The 16,511-nt window shown below is 52.4% G+C and overlaps 1 protein-coding gene across 10 annotated transcripts in view; it reads right to left on the minus strand.

The window, feature by feature from the left end:
• The window catches only part of MEGF11 (multiple EGF like domains 11), a 393,555-nt gene that overhangs the window by 16,053 nt on the left and 360,991 nt on the right, over positions 1 to 16,511 (minus strand). For 6 of the 10 annotated variants that reach the window (XM_061430130.1, XM_061430120.1, XM_061430126.1 and 3 more), the window contains exons 14-21: positions 12,509 to 12,655; positions 12,024 to 12,158; positions 6,700 to 6,828; positions 5,571 to 5,699; positions 4,955 to 5,083; positions 3,934 to 4,062; positions 2,367 to 2,603; positions 739 to 857 (exon numbers count right to left, since the gene is read on the minus strand). In XM_061430130.1, coding sequence (XP_061286114.1) covers positions 739 to 857; positions 2,367 to 2,603; positions 3,934 to 4,062; positions 4,955 to 5,083; positions 5,571 to 5,699; positions 6,700 to 6,828; positions 12,024 to 12,158; positions 12,509 to 12,655 — 1,154 coding nt within the window. The remainder of the gene's footprint in view (positions 1 to 738; positions 858 to 2,366; positions 2,604 to 3,933; positions 4,063 to 4,954; positions 5,084 to 5,570; positions 5,700 to 6,699; positions 6,829 to 12,023; positions 12,159 to 12,508; positions 12,656 to 16,511) is intronic. The other 4 variants (XM_061430123.1, XM_061430128.1, XM_061430121.1 and 1 more) reach the window with 3 other exon arrangements.

Raw genomic sequence — 16,511 nt, forward strand, 5'->3', positions numbered from 1 at the left:
GGGTTAGCACATGTGTGTGCTGAGACGTCCCTGCCTGAGGGCCTGTGACTTACGTAAAAGGACGTCTTGCCATCAGCCAGCGCTGTGTTGGAAGCGGTGAGGGAGGGCCCTGTCCAGGGTGGTACACACCTGACCCTGAAGTCCTGCCCGACTCCGTCAGTGGGCACGCTGGCTGTGGCTGATGTTTCTGTGTCCCGTGTGGTGGTTCTGATAGCAACGTATGTTGTGGGTGTGTACTGATAACATGTAGTGTGTCCAGATACAAGGATATCAGGTGGCACCTGAGTACTGGTAGTACTCTGTGCGCTTGTGGCACACGTGGTGTTGGTAACATACTGCAGTGATGAGTGGTGGGGTGTTTTCATTATATGTGTTAACATGAGGCAAAAGTAGTCACGTGGTTGTGTGTGACAAGGCTGTGTGTGATTACATGATGATCACATGCCTTGGCACACAGGGTGTGGGGTGTGTGCTTCACTGAGTGGTGCTGTGGTTGGTTACATGTGATGTGTGCTGGTTGCATGGCCCGTGTTGGCTCCATAGAGCCTGCTGGCTTCCTCCTACACGCTTTACATAGAGTGTACACGTGGGCTCACAGGGCTCCATTTATTGTATTGGCAGTTGGTTCCGTGCAGACCCTAGGTAGGGTAGTGGTGGTGCAGTTTCTTCCCCGGGCAGAGGGGAGGGCTCAGTGGGAAGACAGTGGATGGGGACTGGGGAGAGTCAGGGGCCCGGTACCTTGGTGGGGCTGTTCCTGTCCAGAGTGCTGGCCTGGCTGGTGGCAGGCCCCCCGCACGCCAGTGCGTGGTAGCTCGAATTGGAAAAGCACTGGGCGTGGCTGCTACTTTGAGACAAATCTGGGAAGAGAACAAGGTGCCACATACCATCATACCCCTGCCCCTGGCACGAGACACCCCTAAGCTAATGCTTGGTGTGGCCACCTTGAGAGCACTCTGCAAAGTCAGGCAGCCAAGTCCCCCATCCCCCGAGCTTCCTGGCATCTACTGTTCCCCTTGGCAGCCTGTAGAGCCTGACTTGCCCCTTTGCTTGTGTTGGCCCTGCTTGCAACATGCCAGTGTGGGCGGTGGTACCAGCATGAGAAGTGTTAGTTTGACAGCCTCAGTATCCTTGAGTCACTGTGTAGGGCTGAGCTGACCCTCCCCTGCCTCCTCTGGGGTCAGATCCCAGGAGTGAGGCTGTAAAGAGAACCCCACTCCTGGCCTTGCCCTCCTGCAGATTCCAGGACCTCCACACTGGGCTGGGGAATTCCAGTGGGATGGTCTGGGAAAACCCAGCCAATCTTGCTTATTATGATCAGAGAAGAAAATCCCCAAATACATAAGCTTTGGGACTTCATCAGAGGATCTCAGCTTTGGCTGAAACCCAGGGCGGCACGCAGGCCAGCAGCTCTCTCAGGCAGGGTCTGTGCCCGGGCCTGGGATGTGCCGTGCGTAGCACAGAGCTGGGCAAATGGTAGGCCGCACTTAGCAGGAATGGCGTGTCAGCAGGCTGACGTGATCTCTGGGCTTTCTAAGGCAGCCATGAGCCGTGGAGCCAGCTGTGGAGAGCTGGCATCCTGTGCCCACCTCCGACAGGCCTACCCTCCTGTGGCTCAGGGCTGGGGGCAAAGTTAGGGCATTTTTACCTCTTCAGTTTAATGAAATATGAAGCAAAAAGCTGTTTCTATTTCTAAGGCAGCAGTCTAGGGTTAGGGGAGAGGAAGGGTTGGCCCAAGAGCCCCATCCCCACCTCTTGGACTCCCAGATCGAATGCCTGCTGGCATTGGTACCGGATTTGTGAACAGGCTGGGTTCCCGCAGACCTGGCTCGAGGGACATTGCCCACGCTTTCAGCACTGTCCCGTCTCACTGCACAGATCAGGCCCTCCTAACTCTGGGAACTGGGAGGGAGGGGTGCTCTGAGACCTTCTTCTCCAAGGAAGCAAAAATGAGACAGGGCTTGGACGGTGGGCCCCAAGGCTGGTTTCCTGAGGTGATGCAGACATCAGGCTGGGGAGAGGGTCCCCTGCAGCATTTAGGAAAGTTACTGCTTTGTGTGGGTGTTCTGCGACTGAAGCCCAGTGAGAAGGGGAAGCTCTGGAGAAATGAAAGAAGGCTGCTAACCATAGATGTTGAGAGTGGGCTCCAAGGAAGTGGCACTCCCTGGGAGCCCTGTCTACCTAAGTTAGCTCCTGCTGCTCGCCGCCACACTCTCTTTCTAGGGGAGTCTGAGCAGCCAGCCCTGCAGGCACCACCACCCACCTGCAGCAATAAACCCGGGGTCCCCAAGAATATCGCGTGGTTCCTGCTAGGTTGTGTGTATGTTGGGGGGGGGTGGCAGCAGGAGGTGCTGGGGGCATAGTCTGACCTGAGAGGGAGTAGTCAGTGCTGGTCATCCTCATGGCGGGCGTGTAGGAGACGCGGGGAGCCAGGTCCCGGCCCTTCTCTTTTTGCCGCCGCCGGCGCCAGGCAAACAGTCCCAGCAGCACCACGATGAGGAACAACAGGAGGACGATCCCCGTGACGGCACCCACTGAGTGCCGCTCTGCACCCAGCGCTGGGCTGATCTTGGTGTAGGGGTTCAGCTCCTCCATCATGAGGGCAGCTGCGGACAGAGGCGGAGCTGAGCCGGAGGCAGGCCTGCTTCCTCTCAGGCCACCTCAGCCTGGGGCTAGGCTTCTCGAATGTCGGGAGACCCTGGTTCAGGTCTTGGCCCTATTCCTCAATCCCTTCAGCATCATGAGTTTGGCGTTGTGTTCAACTGTCTACCCAAGTGGAGTCCCACCCAGGGTCATGACAAGGAGCAAATGTGATTATAGATGGGAAACAAATCACAGGTGTTTAGTGAGTATTTTACTTTGTTCTAAAACTGAGTTACAGATAATAACCCATTTGCTCTTCCTAGTATCCCTCAAAGGGATGTTTATAAGTCCTATAAGAAATAAAGACTATTCCCCTTTCACAAATGAGGAAACTGAGTCACTGAAAGGTTAGGTAACTTACTCGAGATCACACAGCCAGTAACTGGTAGAGTTGGGTTTCTCAGGAGTCAGGAAAAGCTGGATTCAGCCCCTCTCCCTGTTTACCAGCTGTGTGACTCTGAGTCCTCGGTCTGCCCATTTGTAACACGGGGACAGTAATCCCACTGTGAGCACTGATCACAGACTGGCAATGAAAGCTGTGAGTGCTGAACCAGTGTGCTCAGGATTGCTGCTCCTAAAGTATCACCCCTCTCAGAGATACGTGTGCGGGCTGGCCCCCATCCCCCATCAGAGTGCAGCGGAAATGTCTTTTGCCCCTTTCCTGTACTGTGGATGCTTGTGTGCCACTTCTCGTCCCTGTGTCCTCGAACCAACAGCAGAAACCATTCATCCAGTGCTCACTCACAAGCTAGGCACCATACTGAGTCCTTTACTCACATAATCTCAACTTGGTCGTTAGAACTACACTCTGCGGTCTTATCTGACCATAGACCTGGAGCCGAGGATGAGCCCTTTTGGGCTCCTTGGGTCTCAGCATAACCCTGTGTCTTTCCACTTTGCGTGGGGATAACAGACCCCCCAGCAAAAGGAAGTGACCTGCCCAGGCACTCCTGGTGGGTCATGGCAGGACCAGAATCTGGCAGCGCTTCCGGCTCGTTCATCTCACCTTTCCACAGCACTAGCTGCGGTTACCCTTCCTTGGCTTGCACGACTTGTCAAGGATGAGCAGAGGAAAGCAGCGCCCGAGAGGCTGCCTGCTCCATCAGCCTCTCCGGCGCCTGAGTACCCCTCCCCAGCCCACCCCAATCTACTCCCAGGCTCTTCCCAGATGTGAATGAAAGGGAGTCACAAAGGGTTCTTATGCAATTCAGTCATTCCTGCTGGAATCTCCCCAGAGCCTCCCTCCATGGAACCCTTTCCTAGTCCCTGGGAACTCTGCCGTCTGTGCCTTACCTTGGTCACACCGGATCCCTTTGAATCCAGAGCTGCAATAACAGGTGCCAGTGACGTGGTCACAGGTGGCATTGTTCATGCATTCGCATAGCTGCTGACACCCATAGCCAAAGGTTCCTGGGGCGCATCCTGTGAAGCACGAAGTGGAGGTGGCAGAGACCTGCGATGTGCTTACTCTCCACCCTGCCCATCCCACATGTGGGCAGCGGTGATGATTCTGCCTCACAGAGTAAGCCAGGTAAGTGGCTCAGACAGTAAAGAACCTGCCTGCAAGGCAGGAGACCTGGGTTTGATCCTTCGGTTGGGAAGATCCTCTGGAGAAGGGAATGGCTACCCACTCCAGTATTCTTGCCTGCAGAATTCCATGGACAGAGGAGCCTGGTGGGCTAAAGTCCATGGAGTTGCAAAGAGTCAGACACAACTGAGCTGTTAACATTTTCACTTCCATGGAGTAAAGCCTCTTTGTAGTGCCTGATGTGTTCTGGTTTGCTACTTGGGGCAAGACAACACCTATAACCCTGTGGGGGGGATGCCCACCCCTACCTCCTCACCTGGTCCATATTTACACAGCACCCTCCAGTGTCAGGCCCCAAGCTGGGTGCCACAGGGGTTTCAAAGAGGAATCAAACAAGGTCTGCTTTGCTTTCTCTCATTAAGCTCCTTCTTCCCCCAGTAAAGCCTCTGCTGCTGCTAAGTCGCTTCAGTCGTGTCCGACTCTGCGACCCCATAGACTGTAGCCCACCAGGCTCCCCTTCCATGGGATTCTCCAGGCAAGAACACTGGAGTGGGTAGTAAAGCCTCTGCTCTGCCTCAACTTGCCCATCCCCACCCCAATTGGAGGAAAAAACTTCAAACACCAATGTAGGCCCACCCTTCAGGTTTTCTCCTTGGGAGCTGCTCCCAAAGTCAAGAGAACAGAGGGTGCAGGGCCCTGAGGGGTGGACCGTGAAGGGGCAGGCTTCCCCAGCAGGAGGCCGCGGCCCCGCATCGACACCTGGGCTCAGGGCTCAGGACAACTTACTCTGCTCACAATGTTCCCCGGTAAAGCCTGTGCGGCAGGTGCACTTGCCGCTGATGTGGTCACAGCTGGCGCCGTTCTGACACTGGCACACACGCCCGCAGTCCTTCCCATAAAACGCTGCTGGGCAGCCTGGAGAGAAACAGGGTGGGGATCTGCATTGGGACCAAACTCGTCTCATCTCCCTTCTCTCTCTGAGCACGGGGTGAAGACCAGTGAGACCCTGCACCGAGCCACTCCACGCTCAACCCTCACGCTGAAGCGGGTGGGGAGTCCTTTGGACAAAGGTGCCCTGGAACCAGAGGCCAGGCTGGTGTCTCTCTGCTGCACAGCCACAGGCTGCTCTTCCCCACTCAGGGCCCCCTGTCCAGGGAGCGGCTGGTCTTGGTGATTGCTGGGGTACCTAATGGCCCTGACCTTCCAGGATTGGGCCCCATCAATCCCCTGAAGCCAGCCACCCTCTCCAGCCAATCCCAGGGGTGGAGGGTGAAGTGGTTAGCTCATAGCCAGGCACCTATCTCCTCCCTCCCTCCACTGCAGGCCCGGACGATGCCCACGGCAGCCAGCAGGCTGCAGCATGGGATTCCAAATAGCTGGGAGGCTGGAGGGCGGGGCTTACGCTGCGTGCAGAAGAGTCCGGTCCAACCAGGGGTGCAGTGGCAGGCCCCATCCTCAGCGCTGCAGCTCGCCCCGTTGTGGCAGCTGCATGTGTGGAAGCAGGCGGGGCCCCAGAACCCAGGTGGGCAAGCTGGGGGTGGGTGGGATGCAGAGGGTGAGGGCAAGGCAGAGAGGGGCAGACGGAGAGGGAGGGAGAGGAAGGGGGAGTGCATGTCAGAGCTCAGGTGCCACAATGCACCCGGCTGGCATTTCCTGACTTGCAGGGGGCTTAACCACTGTGGCCACAACCCTCCAGTCACCTCTTGACCCAGGCACCCCGGATTCCTGGTGATTCTCTGTCCACTCTCCCAGCTCTGAGGGTTTCTGACTCTTCCCTCTCTGGGGACTGATTGTGATTTGGAGCGTGTGGGTATCTGTGGTAAATGGTAAACACGTGGTTTACGGTGTGAACACTGTGTGCTAACTTCCCCACGAGGATGGGGATTTTCCCAGGGTAAAGAGTCTCTTGGCTGGTGAGCTCCCTGAGGATGACACCGCCTTCAGCACGGAAATGCCTTCAGGCCAGGCTATCTAACTGGGACCTTGCTAGGAGTACTGGCTGGGTCTCACCCATCAGCCAAGGACTCCACAGGGCAGAGACTGGGTCTCTGCCTTTAAACTCTGCCTGTTATCTCTGTATCAGACTGGGTTCACCTTACAGCACCTACAGTGCCCTGTCTGGGCCTGTGATGCCCAGGACATCATTCACATGAGCTACCCAGAGAATGCCCTGACCCCTCAGGTGACTGCCCTGGCCTCACCTTACTTCCCTGCTCCCTCTTCCTCCCCATCCAGACTTAGCGGCTACTCCTTGCTCAGATTCTAGGACTATTAATGTGCAGCATTTACAGTATTAATGATATTACCAATAATGTTCATACCTTTAAAACTAGCAGTTAATAATGCTAGTGATCACTCCTAGGAATTCATTATGTTAGCTGTAGAGACTCTATGGGACTCAGGTGAACACTCCTATCTGCAGAAGGAGATTTCAGCCCTGGGAGGTGGAAGCACCAGGGGCAGAGAGGTTCTGGGCCTGACCTTGGTTGGGGGCTTTTCTGGGGGGCATTCCCAGGGGGGCAACAGCTTACCCTGTGAGCAGTCTTTGCCGATCCATCCGGGGAAGCATTGGCAGGAGCCATCGATGGGGCTGCAGGTGCCGTTGTTGGCACAGGAGCAGAGCTGGGCACAGTCCTGCCCAAAGTGCCCTCCAGCACACACTGTGGGCACAGGATAGCCTGGCACCTGCTGTCCCACTTGCACTCCTCAGACCACCACCCACAGCCACACCCCTTTTCCCAGGCCACAGTCGTGGCCCCCATGGGGTCATGGATCAGGTGGGAACTGCCTGCCTCAGCACCCCCATTTCCACAGCAGTGAGTTCCTCCTCTTGTGCCCACAGCTGCCTTCTTCCTGACCGCCTCTGACAGGAATGGGCTGAGGCCCACAGGGGTAGAATAACTTGGCTGAGGTCCCACAGACAGAAGTGGTGAGTCTGGGAATTCCACCTCTGCACCCTACTGCTTCCTGCCCGCAGCCCTCGGCTGTCCATGATCACACTTTTCGTCAGCATCACTGATCCCACAGCCGCAGGGCAGAGGACGTTTATAGCCGGGAGGAGAGGGACATGCGGGGTGGCCGGTCTGTCTGCAGTTAGCTGGAGAGGGGGCCAGCCTCAAATGTCTGTCCCTGTCCCCTGTCCCTCCACATACAACTGTTCCTTGAGCTTCCACTCAGCCTCCTCAGGAGAACCTTCCTGAGTCCATAAGGGGCTCTCCAACATGGAGCTCCGGTCGTATTTCCACTTTGAGTCACTTGCAGGATTTTGGGCCCAGCCCCTCCTGGAGGAATCACTCTTTGGTTGCTGGAAGAAGGGCTGATTTCCTCAACCAAGCTGCAAGCTCCTTTAAATACTAGGTATGAGTTCACTAAGCACCTACCTCTCATTTCTTTTGAAATCCATCCTCCACCTGCTTCCTAGAGCCTGAGCTCTCTAAAGCCACAGCCTTCTTCATTACACTCCTGTGCCCAGCTCAAACATCTTCAGTGGCTCCCTGCTGCCCCAGAATAAAACCTAGATCCTAGAGATCAACCCTTAAACATACCTCACCCAGAAACTGGACCACACACCATCTTCCAAATAATACCCCATGCCTTTCCTTGTCTGTGCCTTTAACTGTTCCTTCCAGAGTTTCCCTGACTCTTGTGCCCAGTTGTGGAAATCCTACCCTGCCTACAAGACTCATCTTAAGTGCCACCTACCTGGTGATCCCTCTATAGTAGACAACAAGTCCTTTAATACCAGTTCTCGTCTTCCTTAGAAGTAGAATTTACTGGGCTTCTGGCCACCTGTGCAGCTGGGTAGGTGTGACTACCTTCTAACCAATGGTAAGTGGAAATGCATGTCTTTATTTGCCCATTCCTCCCTCTTATTGAAGAATAATGTGGATTATGGAGGAAGATTATAGGTAAGATGGCTGGAGCTCAAGCAGCTACCTTACACTAGAGGTGAGCCGTATGCCGAGGCTGGCAGAGCAAGACAGCAGCTTGGGTCCCTGACACCTTTGAAAGCTACCCCACCGTTTCCTAGTAACCTGCTTCTGGATCTCTTTATTTATTTTAATGCATGAGGAAAATACAGCTTGTCATTTTCAATTCAGTTATTTTGGTTTTTTATATTATAGCCGAACTGAATCCTGGTATATTCACCCCCTTCTCTGTTCTGGGAGGCTACATCCCTGTTTGAGCTTCTAGGACCCTAGTCTGTTAGTTTCTTCCCTGGCCTTCTGTTACTGTGGCTTGTGAACCATTTCCGGCCAGGCCTGGGTTCCACCCATGTCTGTATCCCCACCACACTTAGAAGAACAACAGGTGCTCAAGGCTGAATATGTGGAAATAAACTGCTGCCCCTGCTCCCCGCCGCTGCCTCCCACCAAGTTCTGTGAAAAGGCTGAGTTCAGAATTTTCACCTCTGGACCGCAGGCTTTGTGAGGGCAGGGAACTTGCCTCTCCGTTTCTTTGTTGTGTCTGAGTGCCCAGCACAGTGCACGGCATACAACAAACACTCAAGAACTATTCCCCAAGTGGCCAAACTCGGCCTCAGGAGCAGTAACCTTCCAGTGGGTTCTGAAACTGGAATCAGTGGCCCCTGTCCCTTAGAGCTTCTCTCAATTCGACATGCTCCCCTCGAAGCCAGGCTCCAGCCAGCCCTATACCCTCCAGGATGGCCTCCTTGCATCCCTGTTATGGGGGAGGAACTCCTTGCATCCCCAAGGCCCTCATTTGGCTGGGCCACACAGAGAATCACGGGAAGGTGGTGATTTTTGAAGAAAAGCGACTTCCCTGGGCCCGCAGCCCTCACCACTCCCTATGCCACACTGCCTCATGTTGCCAGCCCTCCCCCGACTAGATGGTGGACAGCAGCTGCCTAGGATCTGTGTCCACTCTGTGTCTCTCCAGGACATTGTTAGCAATTGGGACAAACAATAAAGGCAGCATGGTGTACCAGGCTCGCCAGCCAAAGCTTTGGCTGCTGGTTTTATTTATGTATTCAATAAGCACTTCTATGTCTCTTGCATGTACCACTGTTCAGAGTGCTTCACAAATATTAATTAACCTTGTAATACTCTCATTATTATACATGTTCATTATTACTCCCTATTAAGTCTACAGATGAGGAAACTGAGGCATCAAGAGGCTAAGTAACTTGCCCACAGCTAGGAAGTTCTGCCACTCACTGTCTCAGGACCTTTGAGCAAGTCTGTTTCCTCATCTTTGAAATGGGGCTGATAACCCTCGCCCATGGGCCTTGGGCTGTAGTTAATGGTTGTGGGAACCCTGGTTGCTCTGGGCCCCTGTGCTCTTCCCTAGCAAAACCGTTAGCTCCTTCCAGGGCAGGTCCACTGCCAGGAGGATGGCATGCACATCACCTGTTTGCAGCTCAGCCTCTCGCTTCTGTTTCCTGAAAAACAGGTCAGCCTCTCGGAGGTACCTGATTTGGGGAATCCATCCCCTAGTCCTGGCCCTCTGTGGGGAATGGGGTGCCAGAGATGCTCCACTGACCCCGTTCTTAAAACTAACTCATCCTCGCTAACAAGACAGTCTTATCTTTGAAGTCTTTCTCACATACACAAGGCTGACAAATTCACCCACAGAGCTGCTAATGTGATCAGTCTAATGCATTAATTGGTTGACTTCTTAGCTGAATCAAGAGTGAGGCAAAGAGAGGAAAGGTGGAGAGAAGGGGGTGGGGGGAGCAGGTGGGGGGGCTGGTGAAAAGAAAACATCTGGTTATATTTAATCTATGTTTAATGATTCTGCATAAGCAATGTCTGTAATTTGTAACTCGCTGAAAAGCCGGTCATTAGAAACTGTCAGTTCAATTTTTTACAAGGTTTGAGACTTAACCAGGGCAGTTGCCATTAATAGCAAACTCTATTAGATCTATATGTGGAAAATACTCATTAGGCCAGCGGGAGATAAATCAGACATTGCAGGATCTGAGAGTTACTCCTTGAGCTGCTTAGGTCCTAATTTAGACCCAGTCTATCTGTATTGACGGCTCGGTCTCTGATGTTTAATAAGTAAACCTCGACGTGTCAGGTTATGATTAAACTGTCCTAGGAGGGATGCAAGCAAATGAAACTGTCACATACATTTCCTGGGGGGTTCCAAACTTCTCATGACCTCAAAGCATCATGGAGTAAACTTCCCACTCATACATATTAACGGCCCACACGCTTACAAAAATAGCCGAGCTCAGTGGTCATTATTCATCAAAACGATTCGGTCCCCTGGGAAGCAGTGAGCTCTCAAAGGAAGTATTTAAGCAGAAGCCAGATGAAACTCTTTCATAGATGACCTTGAAGTTGCTTTTAGTTCTAAGGTTACCTTAGACAAAGATCTCTTCGCTTCTTACAGGTTAAAGTACAAATTCTGCATCCTTGTCTTCAGAACGTTTCAGGAGTCCCCAGACGACCTTCCCAGTCCCCTTTGCCACCCACAGCCCCCGAATCCTCCTGTCACTTCCTACGGCTGGGCAGTCGCAGATCCACCCCTCTGTGCTTTGCCCAGGTTGGTTCCTCCACCCACAATGCTTTTCTTCCATCTGTCTTTTAGGCTAAGTCCCAGTTGAAATCCAGCACGGGATGGAGCTGTCCCCCATATCCACCCTGCCTTGGCCTAACTAAGCCAGGGACAGCAATAAGTCATGATGGGCACTGCAGCCAGCTTCTGCCTTCAGCTTGGTTGTTAAATACTCAGGAATTTCACAACTGGTTAAACCACTAGTACCTTCAAATCAGCCATGGTGGGAATATCCACATCATGGAAATTTGCATATGACACAAATTAGGGCTTTTTTTAACCGCAGATCAGTGCAATAAGCTTAACTCCCCTTTCAACTCCCAATGAGTGGAAGAGGTTGGCTGGAGTGGGTGCTGTGAATTCTGCAGCTGAGACATGAAAGCGTGTAGTGGGGGATTAGTGATGTTGGCCTGAGTGCGAGGAGAGAAGGGCTGGGAAGTTGCCATCTCCAGTGAAGCCAGAACCATCTCCTCTGAGCTCCCACAGCCTTCTCTGCCTTTCCCACTTGACATGCAGCACTAGCCATTTGCGGCCACTTCGTATGTGGACCTCAGCTATGCTTGTTTCATTTTTCATCTGTTTAGACTGGGCTTTGGAGTCAGAATTTGATTCTCACCTCTGCTACTTGCTGGACTTCCCTAGTGGCTCAGACGGTAAAGCGTCTGCCTACAGTGGGGGAGACCTGGGTTTGATCCCTGGGTTGGGAAGATCCCCTGGAGAAGGAAATGGCAACCCACTCCAGTACTCTTGCTTGGAAAATCCCATGGACGGAAGAGCCTGGTAGGCTATAGTCCACAGGGTCACAAAGAGTCGGACACGACTGAGTGACTTCACTTCACTTCTGCTACTTGCTAGCCGTGAGACCATGGAGAAGTCTTTTACCTTCTCTGAGCCTGTTCCTTCAATTGCATAATGGCTTTTTCTCATGGCCCGTGATATCCAATTCTTATTAAGGTAGCTCTAAGCCCCCCAAAGCTGACTCACTGAAAAATATCCTGATGCTGGGAAAGATTGCAGGCAAAAGGAGAAGAGGATGGCAGAGAATGAGATGGTTGGATGGCATCACCAACCCAACAGACATGAATTTGAGCAAACTCCGGGAGACAGTGAAGGACAGGGAAGCCTGGTGTGCTGCAGTCCATAGGGTCACAAAGAGTCGGACATGACTTAGCGACTGAACAACAACAAACCCTGAAGAGCCGAGGAACTGCCTCCACAGAGCCTGATGAGAATCCTGAACCTTTCTTGCCTTCTACTCCCCTCCCAGGACTCCTCGTCTCCCTGCCCCCCACTCCCAGAACACCCCTCTCCCCACCCCTGGAGAGAGTACCTTGATTGCAAAGGGCTCCAGAGAATCCAGGGAGGCACTCACAGATGCCACTGACGTGGTGGCAGGGCCCGCTGCTGTGCACGCAGAGGGGACACGGCTGGGTGCAGCCATGGCCATAGAACCCGGGGGCACAGACTGGGGGTGAAGGAGAGATGGTGGTCAGCAGCTCAAGGGGCACCAGCCAGCCTGGCCACCTGTCCAGTCCCCCACAGTGTAGAAGAGAGGCTTCTCAACAGTACCAGGAGAGTCGCATCCACCCACACCTCGGAGGGCCTGTTCCTTTCTACAGAGAGGAGTGGGGGTGGTCCTATTTCTACAGGGGAGTCAGGCTGGGCCCTGAACTTGGGGACAGAAAAGGTTGGGAGAAAGGGGATTAGAGGGAGGGATTTGATGGGGGCCAACTCTGTAAGCCCAGCCTCTCTGCAGCTGGGAAGGAGTAGGGAGGAAGAGCTGTCCAAGGTCTGTGGGGAGGGGGCCAGCCTTACCTCTCTGGCACAGGGGTCCTCGGAAGCCCGGGGCACACTCGCAGCTCCCGTCCTCCGGGGAGCAGGAACCGCCATTCTCACAGCTGCAGGACACAGAGCAGTTGGGGCCCCAGCGTCCGGGGGGACACGTGCTGTCACAGTGGATGCCTGTGGGCCGGACAGACTCAGTCAGTGGTGAGGGTGCACTAAGAAAGGGGTGTGGGGTGGGCTGGGGAGGCGAGCACATCTGGAAATGTGGAGGAACAAACAGAGGCCTGGATGGGCAGGGAGGGCTTCTAGGAAGAGGCGAATGACTGAAGTATAAGTCCTGAAGACCAAATAAGAATTGACCAGGTAAAGGAAATCCTATGTGCAAAGAGCAGGAGGCAAGAGAGAGAATCATGCCTTGAAGGATAATATAGCGTAGTGTGTTGGAGCATAAAGTACTCGATGGGATACAGCAAGAGATGAGGTTGTGGGAATCAGAAGGGGTCAGATCATGAAAGGCCTCCTTTGCCTTTGACATCTTAGCTGAAATCCAAGGTTAGTGATGTGCTGCAGTCCATGGGGTCATAAAGAGTCAGACACAACTGAGTGACTGAACAAAGGTTAGCGGAGCAAGCAAGTGCCATGATGGGGGTGCTACACGAGCTAGGAGTGAGTTACATGCTCACCCATGTTAGTCCAGGGGCAATTGGTCCTTGCAGGGCCCCAGCCAACCAGCCCCTGGGCAGTGGCCCCGAGAGTGGCTCTTTTCAGATTCTTTTGACCATAGTCCTCAGTGTAATATGTATTTTATATCAAATGTGCATACATATGAATAATAGAAACCAGTGCTCTGCAAATGACATTTACTGTCACTGACTATGATGCAATCTGATATTTTCTCTGCACTATGATGTATTCTATTTCATTAAGGAAAAAAAAAAAAAAGCCAGTTGTGACCCAACAAACTGATTTAATGACCTTCAGTTTGACAAACAGTGGCCTAAGGGGGGATGGATGGAATCTGTCAGAAAGAAGAACAAGGCCTACACAATCTTTTTGAGTTGAGAGAAAGGAAATATATGTTGGGGGTGATTACAGCCTGCAGGCTGAGAAGGAATTTTAAAAGGCCTGAGGCTGGATACCCAGCTCTGTGGAGGGGCTTCCTCCCAGGCAGAAAGGCTGCTAGTCCGACATGCACAAGGTGAATGGACCATGGGGCCCCGGAGACCAACTTGGCCATGGAAGGTGAATATCAGAGGCTCAGAGAGGAGCAGAATTAGTTTAAAAAGCATGTCTGGCTTGATATAAGGACAGGGATCATGAGAAAGGGAAAGAAAGTGAGAGGAAGACATTCAGGCTCAGTGAACAGAGTCGGCCCTAGCAGCAGCAGGAGAGCGGTGGGACCAATTTAGAGGCAGGCTGGAATGTACAAGCCCACCTGGGCTGGCAGGAAAGGGGAGGGGGCAGAATAGAGGCAGAGAGTGGGGGAGAGGGGATCAACTGGCTTTATTCCCCTCCAGCGCTTCCGTCCAGCCCAGCTCCCTATCCCTCCCTGGGCTTTCCTCCTGTGACAGCTCAATTCTACAGCAGGGTGGGGGCTTCTGATGCCACTCTGCAGAAAACTGGCCTCTGTATGGAGGGACCCTGATGCTGGGAAAGATTGTGGGCAGGAGGAGAAGGGGGCAACAGAGGATGAAATGGTTGGATGGCATCACCAACTCAATGAACGTGAGTTTGTGTAAACTCCGGGAGATAGTGAAGGATAGGGAAGCCTGGCGTGGGGTCGCAGAGAGTTGGACACAACTGAGCGACTGAACAATGGAGGGAAGGGGGTGGGGGGAGATTCTCCCAGGAAATGCCAGTGAGAATCCGGTGGTCACATTTCACTCCGCAATGGAGGTCTCTCCCAGTGGAGTTTCAGGTTCACAAGAGGTGGCAAATAGCATGAATGGACTGAAGGGCAACCTGGGGCAGGAAAAAACACAAAGCTGTTTGAGATAAATGGAGAGAGTAGCATGGATGCATATACATGAACATATGTAAACAGATAGCCAATGGGAATTTGCCATATGACTCAGGGAACTCAAACTGGGGCTCTGTAGTAACCTAGAGGGTGGGAAAGGGTGGGAGGTGGGAGGGAGATTCAAGAGGGAGGGGACATATGTACACCTATGGTTAATTAATGTTGATGTATGACAGAAATCAAACCAATATTGTAAAGCAATCATCAATCAATTAAAAATAAATAAATATTAGAAGAGAAAAAACCCAAAATCAAAAGCCATGATGTGCCTCAAGGAATTCTTGTGCCTGTGGATGTTGAAAATGTGAGATTCGGACTGCAGGCCTAGGGGCCCTGATGCTCTCCGGAGGCACACTGGATTAAGGCGTAGTTCCACTGTCGGACAGGGGCCTCCGATCCCACCTGTGCATCAAGTGCTCTTTGTTAGGCTGCCCAAGGCACGTGCATCACACGCAGATACAGCTCTTTCCTAACACTATGAGCTGATATTACTGTGATTAATAAAACAATGCATGCAAAAGTACCCCTGTACTCATGGCAGCTGGTCACTCTCATGTTTTCCCCAAATCAGTAGACATTAGAAATACAGCTACTCTCCTGTCTGGGATCCTCAAAATGTTTTCATGTCAAAAATGTGTCCCCCTTTTTTTGGAGATTAAGAATCATAGGTGTAAGGTGATTATGCTCAGAGTGCAGATGGTTGCAAGGGCCCACTGGGTTCTGGGTCTGCCAATTATTCTAGTCTAGGTCTGGTGCCGTGGGTGAGGCTCTTGTTTGAGGTTCTTTTATGTCCTAAGACCTCCTTGGAACGTCAGACATTGGCACCTAAGTGGAAAGAAGAATCTAAAGGTCAGTTGCACTGGTGTGGTCAGAGCAGCTGGCCTTGGCCTAAAGGGAGGCGCGCTCTCAGAACTACAGCTTCTGAAGAGGTGTGGTGTCTTCAGTTAGCTGCCTTCTCTAGGCCCTGTCTGGGGATAATAATCTCCCTTGGGGGCCCTCTCCTTTTTACCTTAGAGAATCTAAGGTTTTGTTTTTCAGGGCTGTCTACACATCTATATTGATGGGGGCAGCTAGACTAAGAATCCATGTATTGTGACCACTAGTTCACATCACAAGGCCAGTAGCAACTCAGCAGCCCACATTCTTCATGTATATTTTAGGTCCTCCTCATCCAGGAAGCCTTCCTGGATGTCTGCCCAGGGATTCAAGCATATATTTGATAGTGGCATACAGCTTTGTCCCTACCTATCATTTGAATAGTTCATGTATGTGCCCTGGGGAGACAGGGATCATTGTTTATTGACACTTCTGACTCTTTATCCAGGTCCTCCCAATAGGCAGGAAACCATCATCATCATTTCTGCATCTCTAGCACCCAGGACAGTGTCTGGCACACAATAGGTGCCCAGGGTCTATTACTATTATTGAATTCTGCCATTTACTCCTGGGCCTAGTTCAGGGCCAGCCACATGATAGCTGCCAAATAAAGACTTGGTGATGGTTTGGGTCAATAGATGCTAGTTGAATGAAGAAATGGTTCCCCTTTACAGTGCAATCCTGTGCCTCCTGTTAGCAATAATGTCCTGAGACCTTGGACAGCTCCTTTTCCTCCTGTGTAGCAGGAGGAGATAGGAGCAGATCATTATCAAGGTCTCCTCACTTCAAGGCGAAAATCCATATATGGTTACAGGCCAGTTTCTTTCAACTTATTTCAATAAACATTGAATTAGCAGCTACTATGTACAAGGCAAGGTGAATTAGACGTCATGGCAGTCAAGAAGCCTGTGGCTAACTGGGGGTGAGGGGAGAAGACACGCACTTGCTTAAAGCAAAGAAAAACAAGTGTTGAGGGACTTCCCGGTGGGCCAGTGGTTAGGAACCCAGCTTGCAATGCAGGGGACATGGGAGGTTTGGCCCCTGGTTCAGGAACTAAGATCCTGCATGCTGCAGGGCAACTAAGCCCACGCGTCTCAACTAGAGAAAGCCTGTGCTGCAACAGAGAGTTCACACGCT

The sequence above is a fragment of the Bos javanicus genome, chromosome 10 (genome assembly GCF_032452875.1).
Source record: "Bos javanicus breed banteng chromosome 10, ARS-OSU_banteng_1.0, whole genome shotgun sequence".
In the NCBI taxonomy this organism is placed as follows: Eukaryota; Metazoa; Chordata; class Mammalia; order Artiodactyla; family Bovidae; genus Bos; species Bos javanicus.